This window comes from Rhinolophus ferrumequinum, chromosome 14, assembly GCF_004115265.2.
Source record: "Rhinolophus ferrumequinum isolate MPI-CBG mRhiFer1 chromosome 14, mRhiFer1_v1.p, whole genome shotgun sequence".
NCBI classification, from domain to species: Eukaryota; Metazoa; Chordata; class Mammalia; order Chiroptera; family Rhinolophidae; genus Rhinolophus; species Rhinolophus ferrumequinum.
In genome coordinates this window covers 28406015-28428305 of record NC_046297.1, presented here as the reverse complement: position 1 = coordinate 28428305, position 22291 = coordinate 28406015, and the positions used below count along the sequence as shown (strand labels likewise).

Below are 22291 nucleotides of genomic sequence, written 5' to 3'. Positions count from 1 at the left end.
TGATCATGATGTATAATTTTTTTTAATGCATCATTGCATTTGATTTGTTTGAATTTTGTTTAGGATTTTTGCATATGTATTAATCAGAGATATTGGTCTGTAATTTTCTTCTTTTTTTTTTGTTATCCTTATCAGGTTTTGGTATCAATGTAATGGTGTCCTCATAAAATGAGTTAGGGAGTATTGTCTCTTCTTCCATGTTTTGGAAGTGTTTGAGTAAGACAGTTATTAGATCCTCTTTGAATGTTTGGTAGAATTCACTAGTGAAGCCATCTGGTCCCCAACTTTTGCTTTTGGGAAGGTTTAGGATAACTGATTCAATTTCCTTACTGGTGATTGTTCTACTTAGATTTTCCAACTCTTTGTGATTCAGCTAGGAAGGGTATATGTTTCTAAGAACTTGTCTATTTCTTCTAGGTTATTGAATTGGGTGTCATATAGTCTTTCATAGAATTCTTGGATGATCCTTTGTATTTCTGTGACAACCGTGATAACTTCCTCTCTTTCATTTCTGATTTTGTTTATTAGTGTCTTTTCTCTTTTTATCTTAGTGAGTCTCGCCAACATTTTGTCAATGTTATTAATCTTTTTAAAGAACCAGCTCTTTGTCACCTTAATTTTTTCTATTGTCTTTTTGTTCCCTATTTCATTTAGTTCTGCTCTGATTTTTATTATTTCCTTTCTTCTGCTGACAGTGGTTTCATTTGTTTTTCTTTTCCTAGATCTTTAAGTTGTAATTTGAGGTTGTTTATTTGGGATTTTTCTTATTTCTTTAGATAGGCCTGTAATGATAAAATTTCCCTTTTAAAACTGCTTTCGCTGCATCCCAAAATTTTGGTGGGATGTATTTTCATTGTCATTTGTTTCTGTGTATCTTTTGATCTCTCCTCTTATTTCTTCTTTGACCCGGTCATTCTTGAAAAGTATGTTGTTTAAACTCAATACCAAAAAAACAAACAACCCAATTGAAAAATGGGCAGAGGACCTGAAGAGACATTTCTCCATAGAGGATATACAAATGCCAAATAGACATGAAAAAATGCTCAACATCACTAATCATCAGATAAATGCAAATAAAAACCCCAATGAGATATTACCTCACCCCAGTTAGGATAGCTATCATTGACAAGACAAATAGTAACAATTGTTGCAAGGCTGTGGAGAAAAAGGAACCTTCATACACTGTTGGTGGGAATGCAGATTGGTGCAGCCGCTATGGAAGGCAGTGTGGAGGTTCCTTAAAAAATTTAAAATAGAATTACCATATGACCCAGCAATCCCTCTCCTCAGTATCTACCCAAAAATTCTGAAAACATTTATACGTAAAGAGGAGTGTTCTCCAATGTTCATTGCAGCTTTATTTCAGTGGCTGAGATGTGGAAACAACCAAAATGTCCTTCGATAGATGAATGGATAAAGAAGTTGTAGTACATATACACAATGGAATACTATTCGGCAGTAAGAAAAGATGAAATAGGACCATTTGTGACAACATGGATGGATCTGGAGATTATAATGCTAAGTGAAATATCTCAGACTGGAAAAGCAGAGAACCATATGATTTCACTGATATGTGGTATATAAACAAAAAACAACAAAAGAACAAGATAAACAAATGAGAAACAAAAACTCATAGACACAGACAATAGTTTAGTGGTTATCAGAGGGTAAGGGAGGAGGAGGATGGTAGATGAGGGTAAAGGGGATCAAGTATATGGGGATGGAAGGAGAACTGACTCTGGGTGGTGAACACAATGTGATTTATAGATGATGTAATACAGAATTGTACTCCTTAAATCTTTGTAACTTTACTAACAATTTTCACCCCAATAAACTTTAATTTAAAAAAAGTATTCTGTGTAATCTCCATATATTTGCTTTCTTTTGGTAGTTGAAATCCAATTTCAAAGCCTTGTGATCACAGAATATGCTTGGTATGATTTCAATCTTCTTAAATTTGCTGAGGCTAGTTTTATGTCCCAATATATGGTCTATCCTTGAGAATGTTCCACGTACACTAGAAAAGAATGTATAGTCTGATGTTCTAGGACGAAGTGCTCTATAAATGTCAATTATGTCCATTTAATCTACTGTGTCATTTAGGCTGATATTTCTTTATTTATTTTCTGTTTGGATCATCTATCCAAAGCTGTCAGTTATGTATTTAGGTCCCCTACTATAACTGTGTTTTGGTCAATTTCTCCCTTTAGTTATGTTAGTAGTTGCTTTGTATATTTCAGTGCTCCCTGATTGGGGGCATAAATATTGATGACTGTTATATCTTCTTGTTGTATAGTCCCCTTTATCATTATGAAATGTCCCTCTTTGTCTCTTGTTTCCTTTTTTATCCTGAAGTCTGTTTCACCTGATATCAATATGGCTATGCTTGATTTGCTCTGGATACCATTTGTTTGGAGTGTTTATTTCCACCCTTTCCCTTTGAGTCTATGTTTGTCCTTGTAGCTGAGATGTGTCTGTTGGAGGCAGCATATGGTTGGGTTTAGTTTTTTTTTTTTCTTTCTTTTTTTATATTTTGTTTTTATTCAAGAATGTACTCACAGGCAACACTTTAAAATCAGGCTTTTAAAATAAAGGCCAAAACTAAAAAAGTTTTTGCAAATATGACACTGCTACAAGAATGATCGTCTTAATAATTTAAACCCTAAAATATCTGTAGAATTAAAGTCTTTATACATAGAATGTGTAAGATCGATATCATTTAAAATAAACAACTGAAAAACCACCAATCATGGGCAAATTTGTCAATGAAGATAAACATCGGTTTCAGCCTTCCAGAGCAGGAAAACCAGCAAGTAATTCATCTTGTGACAGAATATAAACTGTGCTTCAGAATTTGGCCTTTAAAGTCTCCTTCTCCAGCAGCAAGTCGGCGTACCTATGCTGAAGCTCTTTTTCTCTTTCCTGCTGTCGCTGGACATCTTCTTTTAGACACTCTAGCCTCCGGGGAATAGCAGAATCTTCATGTTTCTTGAGTTCTTCAAAAGTGCGTAACTCTAAGTAAGCCTGCTCAATCTGGTCCCATAAGTCATTCAACTGTTTCATGAGCCCCATAGCACGAGACTGGTAACCCCCAAGCAAAATTTTCATCTTCTTCTCCATCTTTGCAGCTCTCTTGGCTTCTGTTGTCATGTGACCCCTATTTATCTCAAGCCGCTTTTCAAGTGACTCAATTCTGTCCTTTTTGCTTGCTAGGTTGGCCCGTGTATAGCGGCTCTGCCCAGGGAGATATAAAACTTGACTGTAGCATTCTTCCCACACCTGGTTGTAAGCTTCACTTGAGAGTTCTCCATGGCTCATACCTTGTTTTACCACTTCCATCTCCTATACCAGAACGTCCTGGGCCTTTTTCAGATCGTCTTTGGAGAACTTTTCATAAGAGTTATGTTCCAGATAGGCAATGTGCTCTGAATTATTAGTAGCAAATCCTACAGCTTTTCCTTTTTTATTTCCAGACGGTTCATAAGGGTGATGTAGAAGGTCATAATGAAGCATTGTAATCATTTCTTTTTTGATTAATTCTTCACTTTTCTGTAAATCTGTTAAAGGTGGTTCTACATTTAAGGGTCTTAGAAGAGTTTCATTTACTTCTGATGGTCTTGGAAGATCTTTCTGGACAGCTTTGTGCATCCGTTTCATTTCCCTTACACGCTCTGCATCTCGTATGGCCTGCTTTCGTGCATCCGCGTCAGCAGCATCTTCAATGTATGTATCATCTATTTCACGGTCCTCCAGCTCCTTCTCAGCATTTTCTGGTAGAACAATTTCAAAGTCATTCTTAGGGGCAGGAAGGCCCAACAACCCTATACGAAGGTGTTCACGAGATTCTCTTTCCATCTGCTTCACATAAGAGGGATCACTGTAGTCTGCCATTCCATCCTGGGGATTAATGTTTAACTTGTCTCGAAGAGGAGTTCTACCCGGGGTGGAGTTAACAACTGGTTTGGGAGTTGTCCCACTCCGGGAAGTCAGCCCTTCAGAGCCATGAGAGGGAGTCCTGAATGGGGTAGAAAGAACAGTGTTTGGAGTCTGTACAACCTGCCGCTGTGGAGTCACACCTGAGAAGTCGCTCTCGTGCAAAGGTGTGTTTAGTCCCCCTTTTAATGGGGTGTCCACGTTGGTTAGGGCCATGAGGTTCTGGGCTTCCTGTAGAATTCTGTCCTGGGAAGCTGGCGTCCGTGGGGTTCTAAGAGCAATGCTGTTGTTGGTGACGTTGTACTCAGACAGAAGAGTACTGGAGGCCGAGTTTGTGATGCCAGATTCCTCAGCAGTTTGACGGGAAATTTCACTTGCTTGGCCTAATTTCACAACTTCCTGGAGTTCTGCATCTGAAATCTGAGGGGCAGGAAGTACTAGTTTGCTTCTCTTTTTAGTAAATTCAGAAACACCACTAGTTTGAAGAATAGCTGATGGCAAATCAGATTCTTTTTTCCTTTTCAAATGCTGCTTGTCTTTTTTTCTATCTCTTCCTTCTTTTTCAGATCTTAGCTCCCCATCAAGATCCTGTTGTCTTAACTTCCTGAAATCTGCATCAAGAGCCTGGTAGTTTTCCTCAGAAGTATCATAAAAACCAAGAGCAGGCTTTTTTTCAAATGGGATTTCAGCATTATAATCAACTCCTCTCTTCTTTTTTCTTTTCTTCTGAATTTCTATGCCAGCTGCTCGAAGTTCTCTTCTCTTCTGGAGGGCAGCAAGACGCCTTGCTTCTTCCAACTGTTTCTCTCTTGCTTTCCTCTTTGCCTTCTTTCCCTGAGTATTAGCCAGGCGTGCTCTAGCTTCAGAAAGCATCTCAAGTTCATCTTCATCCATATCAATTGGATCAGGCCGTGCTGGTTTTGTTTCTGGATTTGGATCTATTTCTCCAGGTTTCAGTTTTCGTGGATCATCTGTTGTTTCCTCTTCATTGTCTCTTTGGGCAGCTTTATCCAGAAGAAATTCATAATGTTCCAAGCACTGGGCGGCTGTTCTTCCAATGATGGGAACGATGGTCCTCCACTGAGTTGGCATCAACTTGGCCAAGTGCAAGAGTTTTTCCTCCTCTTCTCTAGACCATTCTGTTTTCTTAATGCTTGGATCCAGCCACTCATACCATCTGGCTTTGTACTGCTTTGCTGATTTTCTGTGCAGCAGTGAGGCAATCCTAGACCACTGGTTTTTCCCATATTTCATTACCGCTGCTTTCAGAATTTCATCCTCGGTATTCCTCCATACGCCCCCCTTAATCATAATTCGAGGCATCTTGGCGGTGGGGTGTCTCGGCAAGCGGTTGAGAGGAGCTTCAGAAAAGTAGTAACGGTGCTGCGGCCACGGGACTCAAAAGCACCACTTCCTCCAGGCACGACCTTCTGGGTTTAGTTTTTTGATCCAATCTGCTCTTCTGTGCCTTTTTATTAGTGAGTTCAGTCCATTTACATTTAGGGTGATTATTGATATGTGAGGATTTCCTATAATTCTATCTTTGGTTTTCTAGTAAGACTGTGTCCCCACTGTTTCTTTGCCTTTTTGTTGTTGTTTATTATTTCTGTGTGGTGATATTCTATGATTTTTCCTTTTGTTTCTTCTTTTATTACATTATTATCTGGATTTTGTTTGAGTGGTTACGATTAAGTTTATGTAAAAGAAAGTTTCATATTTAGAGTATTCCATTTTCTTCAACATGCTTACTTTCTCCATTCCCATACTCCAATTCAGGCCTTTACTCTCCCCCTTTTATATTTTTATTGTCACAAATTATCCCTATTTGTGCTGGTCGAGTAGCCTCCTTCAGTATTTCTTGTAGTGCATGTTGTGTTTTAGAAAATTCTCTCGGCTCTCTATATCTGGAAAGGTCTTTATTCCTCCTTCATATCTAAAGGATATCTTTGCTGGATATATTATTCTTGGCTCATAATTTTTCTCTTTCAATAGTTTGAATATTTGGTTCCACTCCCTCCTGGCTTGTAGAGTTTCTGCTGAAAAATCAGATGATAATCTAATGGGCTTTCCTTTGTAGGTTACTGTCTTGCCTTGAGGATTCTTTCTTTGTTGTTAATCCTCATCTTCCTATGAGATTCTTCATTGACATTCTCTCATCATATTGGCCTTTAATTCAACCTTTCCCATTATGCTTTGGTCTTCATCCTGATACCCCATGTAGTTCCTATTTTTTACCACAGCTGATTGTAATCATCTCACAATCATGGCACTTTTCCTTACATCAGAGTCCTCTCTTCTTTGAAATTTATTAGCCCCTTGGGTCTTATGTAATCATGGCAATTGCTATCACGTATTGAGTTGCCTTTCCTGAGGGTAATAGATGACTACTTTTCAAGTCTTTAAAGAAATGCTTCTGAAAGGTATATTCTTATTTTAAAATATGTATATGTACACTGCTGTAGAGGTTGGGAAAACACAAATCATATGGAAGCACATATACCCGTGTTGATGACAACATCTCCTGACCACATGTACTAATCATTGATATATTACTTATGTGGGCTACAAATTACAGTTGGCAATGAAGATGGCTACTTTTATATCTAGAATTGTCTTGGTGCTATCCGTCTGGTTACTGTCCCTGTGTTTATCCCAAACTAAAATTAGATAACGTTTGTGTGGACTGAATTGTGTCTCTCCAAAATTCATATGTTGAAGCCCTAATCCCCAAGTACCCCAGCATGTGACTATATTTGGAAATAGTGCCTTTAAAGTTGTAATGTAGTTAAATTGAGATAGCTAGAGTGGGCCCTAATCTGGTATGAGTGATTTCCTTTTGTAAAGAGAAAATTAGGACACATATATGTAGAGAGGGAAGATCATGTGGAAACACAGGAAGAAGATGGCTATCTCCATGCCAAAGAGGCCTCTAAAGTAACAAACCCTGCTGAAACCTTGATCTTGGATTTCTGAACTTCAGAACTGTGACAAAATACATTTCTGTTGTTTAAGCCACCCAGTCTGTGGTACTTTGTTACGGTAGCCCTGACAAACTAATACAAGCTACTCAGTGGCTAAATAGTGCCTAGTCTTGCAGCTCAGACTTAATGGAGTTTTCCTTGTATGGCTTCATTTTACTTTCTTCTTAAGCATCTTAGGTTCATCTTACCGTAAATTGGCTATGCTCTGTTTATTGGTGGCTCCTCTGAAGTTCTGATAATCAGCCACCAAAGATCACTTTACTAACAATCTGAATTTAACAAAAAATCTTACATAAATGAATTTCTGTGTTTTCATATTTAACAATTGTCTTCAAAATTTGTGTTCCCAATCAAACCGTTAAATCAATATTCCTAAATATTCACATTGCATATTTAAAAGCATAAACCTCCCTATGCCAGTGTAATATATCTCAAACAAATCTCTTTGCGAATCTTTTACACTAAACTTTACTTTTTCTAAAATCATATTAAGCATTATTTTTTCTTTTACAACAAGAGATTATTTCTCTAGACTTATTTTTTCTTGAAAAATGTTCTGCTTCTTTGCTGAGTTTGCCTATGGTTTGCATTAATTTCCTTCAGGGTTTACTTGGAATTTGTTCTTTTGCCTTACACTCATATTACCACCCTTCCTCCATTATCATGAATAATGTTCCTGTCTACCTATTATCTTTCTTCAGTGACTTGAAGAAAGATTTCGGAGGAAATTAATATAAGTTAATACTCTCTGTTTATTTCTCAGAATTACTCCACCTCCTCCCATCTTTCTTCTGTAGAATTCAGACTAAAATATTTATAATTTTCTTCTGACAAAATATCTAACCATTTATTTAGCATCACCACCATGATTCAATAACTGAGATAAATGTTTTAATAGATATAATTGTGCTCCACTTTTCCAATGAGGAAATCAAGAGTTAAAAATTGAATAATTTTTTCAAAGTTCATATAAGTATTAAGTCTGATTTTACAATTAAGCTCAAACCACTCATGTAGAGTATTTTTTCAACATTCCAAATCTTGGATTGTATACTACTTTAAAATATATCATATATATGATGTATATTTTTTTCTTTGAACAATATATTTCCCTTATAAGACCAATCCACATACAAAATCCATGAACATAAAGCAGAATAAAAGAAAATTTATGCTCACATCCTAAAAATATACAATTGAATATTTTATATGTTATCCATTAGGTATTTCTCTACATATAACTTCCCTTTCTCTCTCTCTCTCTCTTTCTATTTAGGAAGGATCTTGAGTTTATGTAGATATATGATATAGATGTGATCATATAAAATTTGTTTACTCTTTCCATTTAACATTTCAACATAATTATTTCCCATGTTTTATCTAAACATTCTGAAAATATTTGTAATGGCAACATAATATTTAACTAAATGGATAAACCCAAATTTAATTTAAAAATTTTCTATATCTTATGTTGGATATGGTTCTTGGTTTTGTATTTTAGATTACTGTTTTTATCCTTATAAATAACGAATTCAATATCTTTTTAATAAATTTTAATTTTATAACAGTTTTTGGTTAGAGAAGAGTTGAGAAGACACTATAGAGAGTTTTCATATATCCCACATTTATTTTCTCTTATTACTCAAATCTTATGTTGACAAGGCACATTTATCACAATTAATGAACCAATATTGATACATTATTATTAAATAAAGCCCATACTTTATTCAGATTTCCTTAGTTTTTATCCAATGTCTTTTCTTGCTCTAAGATTCCATCCAGGATTTTACATTACATTTAGTCATCATGTCTCCTTGTGCTCCTTTTGGTGGAAACATTTTCTCATACGTTCTTTGTTTTTGACAGTTTTGAGGAACAATAGTCAGATATTTTAAACATTGTTCCTCAGTTAGGATTTATCTGTTTTCCATTAGACGGTGTTAAGAATTGTTGGGTGTAAAGTGCTATTTTTATCACACCATTTTAGGTAAAGCACTATTTTTTATCACAGAGGTAAAGTGCTATTTTTATCACACCATTTTAAGAGTACATACTACAACAGGATTTATCACTTCTCATATTGACCCTAGTCGCCTGAATGAAGTAGTGTTTGTCAGTTTCTCCATTGTAAAGTTATTCCTTTTCCCCTATCCTACTCTTTGGAAGAAAGTCACTATGTGCAGCCCACACTGAAGGAGCGAAGAGTTGTGCTCTACCTAGTTAAGGGCAGAGTATCTACATAAATTATTTGGAATTATTCTGAACTAAAAAGTCCCTTTTCCTTCATTTATTTATTTATTCAATCATGATTCATATTAATATGGATGAATATTTATTTTGTACTTAAATAACTCGTAGTTATAATCTAAGCTATTTTGTTTATGTTGTTTGCTCATATTGTTCACAGTTTGTTCATTGGGAGTTTTTTTAGTTGTTTCTTATGTCTCTTTCGCATAACCCTCATTTTGTGTGTGTGTTTGTGTGTGTGTGTGTGTGTGTGTGTGTGTGTGTGTTTGGTTTTAGAGTACTTTCTTACTTCCTGGTATTAGGAGGTGCTTCAGGTCTACTTTGTAAATTCCTTTCAACAGAGAGTAATGTCACAGAACAGAGATTGTAAAGAACCCCTCCTAGCTAACGGCTCACTTTTCTGAAAAGTAAAAAATATCTCAAGATAATCATAGTTTTAGAAACTTTCTTGAGATATGGTTTCTCCTCTCTCATCTGATAGGTCCAAACAGCATATGCGATTTCATCAACACTCTTATGTTCTCACATTAAAAAGATTCCAGGCCACTGACAATGCTTTGAAAGTCAAAGTCTTATGGTAAGAGTAGTATATAGAGGAGCATTCTAATTTTGAGAGAATCAATATTATCCTGTATGAATATGCTGCTGCAGGAGCAGCCTTTTGCTCAATAAGTGTGACATAGTTCAGAACTTGCTGGACTCAGAAGTCACATCTAAAAATGAATGGGCTTCCATAATATCTCTGTAGGCTAAGCAAGTACTGTGCTTCTTGCTTTCTCTATAGACTAATCCTCTGGCTGTTGGATATTTAAAAGCAAAAAATCTATACTAAGTGTAGTGCAAAATGAGTAACATGTGTCAATTTTTAGCTCCTCTTTCCTTGTTCCCTAGTAGAAAAGGATAGTGAGACTTTGAGGGGGAGAAAAAAGAGGCAGTCAAGTCTCCAGATAGTGGCTGGATAATCATGTGTTGATTCTCATGCAAAGTGATGTTGGGCTACCCCTTTTGGTTTCTCTAATCCATTAAATAATATTGAAAAATGAACCAGTGGATTTTAAATTAAATTAAACATTATCAAAGAGAGAAAGGAGAGTAACATAATACTTGAATATAGAAATTTCCTATATTGACAGCATTAGGGGATTTTTTTTTTCTATTTCTCCATTCTTTACCCCTTCCAAATGTCCTGGAAAAGAAAAGATTTTTTTGATAAGTCCTTTCCAATCAATTATGTCTTTCTGAGAAATACATAAAGGAAGGTCTTTCATAAATTCTCTGACTTCATTGAAATTAATTTTTTTAATCTATGGAAAAAGGGTTTTAAAGGAAGAGTTGTTATAATTTCAAACTTTAAAATTGGCAGCTTCAAACATTTTAAAAACAGTAAGATTACTATAGTAAAATATAACTTAAACTTTAAATAGGAAAAATGTTAAATAATCCATTTGTTAAAGAGTGAAAATTTAATGTTTTCCCACTTTAATGATTCATTTATGAAGGCTGCTCTCTGGTTCTCTCAAAGGAAAAGATTTGGCATAAGGAGGGTGGGAGGGGCTGCAGTCTGGCATAACCAGGCCTGCTACTATAAATTTAACCCAGCTGAGGACAAGGGAGAAATGAAACACAGAAGTGCATCCCTCTAAAATGACCTGTGATCCCTTCCCTGTAATGGAGTATCCCATGTTTCTATTCTGAGACACTGAACGTCAGATGTGTCTTCTTCAGGACAAGGTGGCACTGGGCCTTGCATCTACCTAAGTGGCCAATCATGTTCATATTATTGATATTCTCAAGGGATCTAGAAACTTAATTTTTGAATTGTTTACAAATATAATTTTAAACTACCTGTTCCCAAAAAGTTATTTATTCTGAAACAATTATACCTAACTTTCTTTTTTGGCGGAGGGGGGGTAGTCATATCTTATATGTCTTTATTCTGGATCATTGCTAATCTTTGACCTATTGTGATCTGAGTTTTTTCTCTGTCTTATGGGGTTTTTTTGTTTTCGTTTTTTTGTTATAACATTTACAAACTAGGACCAGGAGCAATAATATTAAACCAGTGACACTGATTAGGAGAAGAAAATGTCCAATATTAAACAAGCATGAGTCTGAGGGGAGCAAACATTTTAGCCATCTAAAGAACCTTTACATGCATTATCACAATTTTTTATTAAGCTAATAATGTGTTTTCCTCCCTCGTCTACTGTTATTTGTACCTCATGATAAGTTTGGCCAGATGAATGAAGACTCTCTGTTATTTCATGATCTAGAAGTTCTAATTTTTTTCTTCTGACTAATTAGTTTCTATAGAAATGATTTTATGGGGAAGATTAAGTTCAATTTTCCAATACATTGGATTTTCAGTATCAGTATTATCATAGGTTTCATTAACCTTAGGCAAAGTTCATTTGACTATGATTTCAGTATTACACCATATTCCCATAGCATTTACTGTAAACATGGTGCTATTACAATAGAAATCAGTTAGTATGACAGAAGAATTTTCTAACCCTTCCCATATACCTCATATTGTTTGTTTTTTTGGGGTGGATATGATAGGTCAGGATTGGAAGAATGCAGTATTCCATATAGATTGGGGACATAACATTTACCTTTTTGACTTAATACGGCCTATCTACTTTTACATTAGAAATACTCAAGTGTTATTCATTAATCTGATTTCTGCTAGTTGTATAACTGGGAACTATAACTTTAAGGTTTAATAGGGACTAAGGCTGTAAGAACACAATGGTGTAAATTTTAATTACTACCTAAAAATTTCTAGAGACCAGGAGGATTAGTAAGAGTTTCATAAATAAATTCTCTGTGTCTCAGCAGCCATTATAGAAGGTCACTGCAGCTTCTATCTGAATTAATATAGTTAGTAGTCTTTGTTGTGTTAAGGGGTAAGCATAATTGGGTTCTAATATTTATATATATATATATATATATATATATATATATATATATATATATATATATATAAAATTATTTTCTCAATATTTCTTTTCAACTAATCTTCTACAACTTTACTTGTCCTTCTCAGTTTGTCTCCTTTTCCTTATTCAGAAATAATCAACTTACCAGGACAAACTAATTCCTTTTAACTTCTCTCAAAAATACACATACACCCTTTTCTTAATACTACAACAATATTAATTCTAAATTTCAAAATCATAAAAACAGCATTATTGATAATATAAAAGTTATCTTATATACATTCAGCAATTATTAACTGCTGGGCTATGTAAGTACAAGATTTGAGAAAATCCTATAGAACAAGTATAACTATCATTATTACTATTATTATTAGCAGACTGGTAAAGACAATTAAACAAATGATTATTTTAAGTTCAATATCAATTATGTAGATATACAGTCCTTCTTGATGTCTTCGGATAGCTGTCTAACCCTGATGTTGGCAACTTCTCATCATTGAGGAGTCTTTGATATCCACTGATATGTCCCTTTCAACAAGGTTAAAGAGTCTTTAATCGATGTCTTGTCCAGTGGAATAAATTTCCTGCTTGTGAGTTGTGGTCTTTTAAGTCTTCATCTCCCCGGAGCACACTGAAGTGAATTAGTTATTAATTTATTAATTTCTTTAAGATAATTGATAGATCCTTGATAATAATGCAGAATGTTTCCTTTTAGTAATGTTGGTTCATATGTCCCTTTGCATAGGGTGAACAATGACTAATGAGGTGAAAGCTTCTGTTTACCAAAAGGAATATATCTCAGGCTGAGAAACACCACAAGGAGAATTTTTGATCAAGGGAGATTAAAAGCTTCTGAAAATTTACCTACCATGTTTACCCGAAAATAAGACCTAGCCAGACCGTCAGCTCTAACGTGTCTTTTGGAGCAAAAATTAATATAAGATCCCATATTATATTATATTATATTATATTATATTATATTATATTATATTATATTATATTATATTATATTATACCAGGTCTTATAGTAAAATAAGACCCGATCTTATATTAATTTTTGCTCCAAAAGACACATTAGAACTGATGGTCTGGCTATGTCTTATTTTCGGGAAAACAGGGTAGTTGAGTTTTAATTTACATTTGTACATTCTACCAATCCAGAGGACTGGGGTGATAAGCACAATGAAAATACTGTGAAATAAGCCAAATATTACAAATACAATATATTATTGGCTCAGTGAAATGAGTCTCTCAGTTACTATATAACTCACATGAATTCTCCAATTAGGGATTATTATTATTATAAATAACTTACCTACCATTAAGACTGCTGCTTTCCTACAAGAGACTTTCTCAACCCAGTGAGATAGCATACAAATCATGACTAACACATATTTGTATCCTTGAGATGATGGCAGTTGGGTCCATACCTCAAATGGATCTAAAGGAAATTATACGTGTCCTTGGAACCAACCGAGTGGTTTTCCAGGGTTATATTTTGAGCAGATAGAACATCTGCTGTACACTTTATGAGCTACATTAGGAGGTTTCTAATAATATTTTTTACTCCATGAAATTATCTTTCCAAGACCCCAATGCATTAGCTCATGTACATGCTAAGCTATATCTGTTTGGGTCAAAGATTCCCCCTTTTTTTTTTTTTTCTTTTATTCTTCTGCAACGGTCCATTGGAACATGGAAGTTACTGCATATCCAACTTGGTAATGTTCCTGTTCATCTTTCACATAACAGTCAGCATTATCAATAAGTGTTTCCTGTAAATCATTCTGGCACACTGAGAAACACGTGTGGATTTTCTTCCAGGGGAAGCAACAAGCTGAACACAGGGGGTAAAGGTGCTCTCTCTCTTGGTCTATCCTGGTCAAACAAAGAAACACTCTACACTCCATTCCCACTTTAGAGCCACCATGTTGGAGATGGAAGGAGAAAAAGATTGCTGATTGGGTGAGGAAGTGGGGCCACTCAGACTGTGGAGAGAGGACTCATTCTGGAAAGTACAGTCCACGTGGGAGTCTCCTTTGGAGAGAATTCAGATGTGTGCTGTGAGGGAGCTCCTCATAGACATGTTCCAGAGGTTGGACCCTTATTCAGAGAACAGTGATGTTTTCTGGCACACTGACAAACAAATGTGGTTCTTTCTTCTAGTGGAAGCAACATGCTGAACACAGTGGGAGAAGTTCCTCTGGGTGGACCTGGAAGTACCTCACATAAAAGTTGCTTCGTTTGAACAACAATCCATATTTGCTAGGCCAAACATCTGTAACTATAAATGCTGTTAGCCATAAATGCTTTATAAGTGGCAATGCCTGGCTTTTACTCCCTGTGCTCCAGAGCACCGTATTTCCAGCCACATAGATTTCCTCATTTTAATCCACTTCTCTGATTTCAATTATTTCTTATCTTATTTGCCAGCTTTCCTGAGGAACTCACCACCCATCAGTCTCTGTGAGCACCAGTTGCTCCTCAGGGACACAGCAGAGTCAGTCACCAAGACTCCTCTGCCACTACAGCTTTACATGCCCTCTCCTTCACCTACTCCAGAGGGACAGCGAGCAGCACCTGAGGACAAGACGGCCTGCAGTCATCCACTCTGGCCATAAGTACCAGCTAAAAAGTTCATGACAGTTTCCCAAATATACCTAACTTTTAACATACAAAATTTATATTTTATTATCAGGCTGACAGTAGAAAATGCACATCTCATAAACCATTTATGGAGATACTATGGTTCAATGAAATTATGAGGTGTTTTAAGATTGCATTTTCCACCTGATACACAACAGTTTTATTTTTATTTTACCTTAACTCATGGAATATGATTACTGTCTTTTATCACAATACTTTGACAACCACTAAGGCCACTTAGTACAAGCTGTCACCTTGTCACACCCTGCATTGAGGCTGCTAATTCTCTGGCATATTTTACTGACAGTACACTTATTATTTATCATTCAGTACAACTGAAGTACACTCAGAGTACTAGGAAAGTTGTTTGTGCTTTTGTTGACAAAATAAATTGTCTATGCTAAGCTTGAAATTTTTAATTATGCATTATTCAATGCAGCTCCCATCTTTGTAATTTGCATGTTTATACCCTTTCTGAATTAAAAGCATATATATGTGTATATATAGCAATAGCACAGAGGAGAATTACTAATACAAGTAGGAAACCCAATGGAATACATATGAGTTATACATTTAATAACAAACATTAGACTCCTCTGTTTAGAAAAAAATAATATGGAAATTATGTATATCTTGTATAAATAAAAATACAATAAATAAATACAACAAAATATAAATAAATAAAAGTGGCCCCTCTGATTCACAACGTGCCTACTCCAATGACTATCTTTTTTAAATACTACAGTGGAAATGTCATCTTAAATTTATGTATTATCTACTTTATAGTTTAAAATGTGGTTAAACAGACAGTTGCTTTTCTTATGTTAACCTTTGATGATAGGTCATTCAATTTTATCAGTTACAGAATGTTTTCTACAAAAATCAGCCTCTTTAATGATTCTAATTCTGAAATTGGATCAGAATCAAAATTAAAAATTACATATTAAATGGTAATATGGTATGATATAATGGCATGAAAGACAACCAAATGTTCATAAAAATGAAACATAAAATGTTGACTCTTCTCTAAACTAGGATTTTAAATCACACAATTTTGTTTGTGTCTAATGCAATTCAGGGTACATCTCTGTTTAGAAATGTATAGAGAGAAAGCAGAATACCAAGAAAAAATTAATACTAGCCTCATATTGAACAGAAAAAATATATATCCTCCAAGTTTGATTTCTGCTTTAAAAACATGTGCTGTGTAACATTTCTAGTCTTATTGAGGAAAAGGTATTATGCAAATTGCCTTCCATCTGTGATTTCTTTGACTTAGGGACTTTTAGTATTCAGACAGTTGCACTGCACCTCATTTTACCCACTATCCATGGGGAGTATGTGATGCCCAGTATCTACTCAGCTCCCAGCGATATTGTGAAAATTAATGTGATTTGAACTTCTTTTTATTCATATGTATTTTCTGTGCTCAGAGTTTTTAAAACTTGAGTCAACATGGAGAAGATGCCTCACATTCCTGTATATAAGCTGACCATATCCTTAAGAATGCCCTCATTGTCAAATTAGAAAAAATAATGGGTTTGCTATGACTAGTTGTGGAGACCATCTTTACTATTTGGGTAATGAGAAAAGGTAATGCTCTTAGGCACATTTTGCCAAAGGAGAACAAGACAAAGTTTAAGACTTTTTGTCATGGCAGGGCCTTTAAAGGCTCTGACTCAGTAGGTTCATCCAGGAAGCTAATACCCCAGGCATTGGGGCTTATAGAACAGGGAAAGTTGACTTTCCAGGTTGACATGGTGGAGCCCCTAACTTCAAAGGACTATGTGGACTTGGCAAAAGCTCTGTCAGTGGTTACCATGATGAATTAGAGCCCATACCCTTGTTTTCTGTGCAGCTGCAACCCTGCCCAACTCCCCACTCAGATAATTGTGCATCCTTGAGGAACAGTGTGTAGTTAAAAAAAAAAAAAAAAAAAAAAAAAGACTGTAATTAAATTTACTGCTCTCATAGAAAAATGCTGGCATGGGATCTAAAGAAAAATAAATAGGTATTTCTCCTACATTCAAGTTTATGAAGAATCAACCACAATTGATTACATTTATTATTATACTTATTGTATTATTTATAATTTATTATATTATGTATTAATATATTATTATACTTAATTTATTATAACATCAATATTTTTATTATTATCATTTTGCAAAATATAGTAAATGCTATTTCAAGTCCTGAAATTTTGGGAGAATTATGAGGCTTATTTTTTTTATAGTTTTTGAAAACTACACTCTAATTTGGAAGATAATTTTGAGAGACTATTTCATAACAGAAGGAGGAATTTTATAACAATAATCATAATGACCTTTATCAACTTTAAGCTTTCATTAACAAATGTTTACTATGTGTGTATTATAGAACACATGGGACATTGTTTGAAGCAAAAAAACCATAGTCATGGAAAAAAAGATACAAGTACTTGTTCTGAGTTCATATCCTGACAGGAGGAAGATAGTTAGGTTAATGATCACAATAAACCTGGCTAATTATAAGTGCTGGGGAGGGAGGTGATCAGAGCCATATAATAGAGACTGATGAGTAGTTTGTGGGCTATTTTTGTTGGGTGATGAAGAAAGGCTAAGGAATTGGCATTCATTCCAAGACATGAATATTGAAGAGGGTCTGATCATGAGGAAGAGTTCTATCCTGAGAGACTAGAGAATACAGATGTTCCTGGGAGTTAGTGCAACCATGCCAAAATGAATAATGTATTTCTGAATGTATTGGACAAGAACAAAGCGAGTGGAGATATGACCATAGCAAAGAGCTTGTTTGGCCTTTCTGCATGACACTGAATGCTTTAAGTAAAGTGGTGGTTTGCATTTGATGAAGATAGATTTGGATGCTGCTTTGAGATTGGATGCACAGTGAGTGGTAGGTGTTAAATATGACAGAGGCTTAGGCCATGTTAAGGACAAATGGAAATGAGAGGGGTAAACAATTAGAGATATTTTTTGTAGGTTGCTCTCACAGAGCTTGCTGGAGAGATTAATTTAGAGATGGGTAGAATAATCATATAACCGTATAATCTATCCAAACCATAATACATTTTATGGTAAATTGAGCCAGAGCAAAAGATATAAATTAGGATTCTCCTGAATAAATCAGGACATATACTTACTCCAGATTAAAGGAAAAAAATAAAGGCAGACGCTGAGATTTTGGCTTCACTGACTATGCAGATGGTGGTATGCTTATTGGAAGGCCCAGCAAAGCTTGGGGCAGGACAAATTTGTGAGAAGAAATCAATTGCTCCTTTTTAGATGTTAAATCTCAAAAACTGATGTATACTTTTTCTCTTTATCATTGAAACTTAAGTAAGGACTTAGAAGTTAAAATACCCATCAAAGTACCATTTACTATGGTAACTTTGCTATAATTTTGTTCACTAATTTTCTAAAACAATTAGGCAGAACTTTGTAATTTTATATCCCAAATTTACTGAAAAAAATCAGTGAACCTATTTATTTCATAAGACATTTTGTTAAAAAACTGATATTAGAATCAAATATTATCATTAAATATGTCAAAATATGTTTTCTTTATGCTATTCTTTTCCTTTATAATTTGTTTACATGGGTCTTGGTTCATAATTTCAATATTAGAATGAGAGAAAAATACAGAGGGTGCCAAAATAATGTATACACATTTTAAGAAAGGAAAAAAACTGTATTAAAATTGTAGTACTCAATATATACCAATAACAAAAGATGAATACAAGTCACGTTTGACTTCTGCAATGACAAGAGATGCTCAAAGTGGTTACCATCAGCATCCAGACACTTCTGATTATGGCGAACATTGTTTGGTAGACTTCTGTGGTGAGCATGCAAACTGTTCCAAGACCATAGCAGAAGAAGCAGGACTTTTGCTGTGTAAGGCCTCCTGGATCTTTCCTTGTGCACATCACACACAGTATCATGCATTCAAACTAATCATGAATGCATGCAATTGTTAGGTGTGTTGGAAGTTCTGTTGTTCATATCTCCATTGTCATTGTACTTCCACAATATTCTCAAATTTCAAATACCACTTCAAAATGGTTTTGCGTTCCTCGAATGACAACCATGCTTCTGCCATTTTCTTTGACTGTCCTGCCTGTCACACGGTGACGCTAGCACTCATTTGATTAATGCCATCTTTTGAGCAAACATCATACTACAAATTGCTAATATAATTCAATTCAACTTCAAAAAGTAATGCATAGATAATATCTCTTAAAATGTGTATACATTATTTTGGCACTCTGGTATACGGTAACACAAAATAATTTTGTATATCACTGGGTCATGTACCACACATTTGGAAACCACTGACAAAAGACATTATGCAGTCTTAATCTAGAATTTGTGTTACCAATGTATACAACAAGTTCTTAATAAAATATTTTTTCTTGATTGGATACATTTTTTTCAATCATTTCTTGAAGAGTGGATTTGCCTAATTACCTTCAAAAGATAAGATAAGTGCTACTGTTGAAAAGGTTTACAAATATCATAGGAGTCTCAGAAAAAAAAAGAAAATGAAATCTTAAGAGTCATTTTACAGAGGGTGCCAATAAAATGTATACACATTTTAAGAAAAGAAAAAACTATTAAAATTACACTGATGGTAACTACTTTGAGCACCACGTGTAATTGCAGAAGTCAAATGTGACTTGTATTCATCTTTTGTTATTGGTATATATCGGATATTGCAATTTTCATACAGTTTTTTCCTTTCTTAAAATGTGTATATACTTTTTTGGCCCAAAAAATATGAAGACACTAATTTGTAAAGATATATTTATTCTTATGTTCATTGTAACATTATTTAAAATAGCTAAGATATGAAAACAACCTAAGTGTCCATCAATGCATGAATGGATAAAAGATAGATAGATGGATAGATAGGTAGATAGATAAATATCTATATCTATATATATATATATACCTTTATATATATATATATATGTATATAGAGAGATATATAGATGTCACTTCTTTATCCATATCTATTACTCAGCCATAAAAAGATGAAATACTGCAGTATTATGGATATATCCTGAAAATATTAAGTCAAGTAAAATAAGTCAGATGGAAAAAGGCAAAAACCACATGATTTCACTCATATGTGGAATATAAAACCAAAAAAAAGTAACAAACTAACAAAACAAACCAGAAAACTAACTCATAGATATAGACAACAGAAAAAAAGGGGAGGGGAGGGCAAACTTAGTAAAGGGGGTTAAATATACAGTAATGAAAGGAAACTAGACTCAGAGTGGTGAGCACACAATAGAGAACACACATATTGAATTACAATGTTGTATACCTAAAATTTATATAATGCTATTAACCTATGTTACCTCAGTAAATTTAATTTTAAAAAATCAGTGCCCAAGGAATATATATATGTAAATAAATAAATATATTTATACAACTGTGCTCTCAGAATTGTTTAGCAAGGGGCGGGTACTGTCCTATGGCACCAATAATGGTGGAATATATTTTCACCTACTTGAACGTTTTAGCTGATGGAGTGAGCTCTAAGTCTGGCCTGTCCCCTGATATGTATCTGGGTTCCACATTCACCCTGGAAATCTCTACATTTGCTAAGTTTCCTGTTCACATAAGGAAAAGTCACAAACATGACTGGACAAGACCATAAGCAAATCACTTTTTAAAAAAATCTCAATCTCCTTATCTCTGAAACCAGAAGACTGGAATTATTATCTTGTGGAATTAAAGCCTAAATGAATAAATGATACCCTGACATTCATGTCATTCTCACATATTGCATTTTCAATTCTCTGAACGAGAAGGAAGAAATCGTAACCTCATCTTTAAAAATATCACAATATAAAATAGGATGTTTCATGCTTTCTTTGCAAATAAATGTAAACACATACATGTATTTTCACAGTAAATTACAAATGATGCCATTAAAAATAGAATAATACATACAAACAGGGAATAAGTAAATCATTATAAGCTGAAGTATGGTAATATTTTCTTTTTTATGTCTTCAAAATTTATGGGAGACAGGTAGGAAAGACACATTTAACTAATTTATTAGAAATTCAGTTTCATGGAGAGAATATTTTTTTAAAACACTGGAAAATTTTACTCAATGGATTTCTAGTTTAATGTTGGAGAAATGTCAGGAACTATATATTTGTATATCTTCTGGGATTCTCCCTACATTAAAAGGTTTTGGAAAATTAATATATGAAACCTTATCTTGTCTTCCAACATCAAAACTAATACATCAAGTAGATGAATAAAGCCCTGGAACCATAAATTTTAATAGAGTAGACTAATCCTTCATAAAAAAACAGTAATGTTTACCAAAAATGTACTTACAAGGTATGGTTGCAACTATATTTTCATAACATAATTTATGAAATCATAATAAAATACCTACTTCATAGCATGGTTATATTGGGTTGGTGCAAAAGTAATTGCAGTTTAAAAGATTAAAAATAATTACAAAGGATGATGTCATAGAAATGGCAGCATTAGGTGAGCCTCTTGAAATCTCTCCTGGTATTTACAACAAATTGAGCAATTATAATTCCACAAAGGACTCCCTACGCAGCAGACAAGCAACACTAAAAGACGCGCAACTAAAATCATCTAAAGGTGGGCAAACTAGGGGAGGAGGGGAATAGGTAAGTGGGAAGTGCAGAGACGAAGGAGACCCAGGCCCAGTGGGCACAGAACACAGACTTAGCTTAGAGCTCCCTGCATCCTGGAGCTACTGAAGCATTGGAGAGGGAAGAATTCAGACTGCTAGTTCTCCCCTTATGGCCCACAGTCCCACCTGAGGAATCAGTATATAAAAGGATAACCGAACGCTCACAGCGGAGATCTTGGCGCAAAGACTGAGGGAGGAAGGGAGAAATAGAAGTTTTCAGCCCTCACTTCCAAGCAGAGGACAAAAGACTTAGGTTTGAAGCCTAGCCAACCCCTCCCACCCTCGCAAAGCTCACCCCTTCCCCACCTGCCCAGTGGTAGAAGCAGACCAGTAGCAGTGTATGATCAAAAGAACAGAATATTCCCATGTGGGGACAGAGCCCCAGAAAGCAGTTTCCAGGCTCTCGGCCTCATGTGGAAAGGTGCTGGCTCAGGTAGTAGATAGCCATCAGCTGTGGCTGGTTGGCCGTCAGCTGTAACCATTGAGCCATTGGCCACTAATATAACTGCCGCGGCTACGGAGGGAAGTCGAGGAGAGAGGAGGAGAGAGGAGGAGACTGAAGGAGAGTGGAGGGGAGTGGAGGAGAGTCGGTCGGTTGGCAGCAAAGCGGAGAGCAGGTCGCACGTCGTGTAAACCCAGCCTCCAGTGAGAGCATTGTGGTATGACTTCCCTACCTATGGCTCTGTGGGTGTTCCTTTTTGGCCTAGCCATATCCTGCGTTCTTGTGTGGGGAGCGGGACCAGAGACCCCGCCGGACGCCCCGCATGACATCCCAGTTCTGAGAACTGCAGCCTGTAGCCACAGACTCGCAACCCAACTAGGTCCAGCGAAGGAGAGGGAGCC

General features: G+C 35.3%; 2 protein-coding genes across 2 annotated transcripts; both read right to left on the bottom strand.

The window, feature by feature from the left end:
- Positions 1–2813: 2813 nt before the first annotated feature.
- LOC117033572 (cell division cycle 5-like protein) lies at positions 2814–3373 on the bottom strand. The gene has a single exon (XM_033125692.1). The coding sequence runs from the start codon at positions 3337–3339 to the stop codon at positions 2848–2850; it is 492 nt and encodes a 163-aa protein (XP_032981583.1). The 5' UTR covers positions 3340–3373; the 3' UTR covers positions 2814–2847.
- Positions 2848–5285, bottom strand: LOC117033573 (cell division cycle 5-like protein). Its single transcript, XM_033125693.1, has one exon. It carries the CDS (start codon positions 5254–5256, stop codon positions 3343–3345), a length of 1914 nt encoding a protein of 637 aa, XP_032981584.1. The 5' UTR covers positions 5257–5285; the 3' UTR covers positions 2848–3342.
- Positions 5286–22291: the final 17006 nt, after the last annotated feature.

Bases quoted from the DNA above. Each gene is read 5' to 3' on its own strand.
- LOC117033572 (XM_033125692.1), bottom strand. From the start codon at position 3,339: ATGGAAGTGGTAAAACAAGGTATGAGCCATGGAGAACTCTCAAGTGAA.
- LOC117033573 (XM_033125693.1), bottom strand. From the start codon at position 5,256: ATGCCTCGAATTATGATTAAGGGGGGCGTATGGAGGAATACCGAGGAT.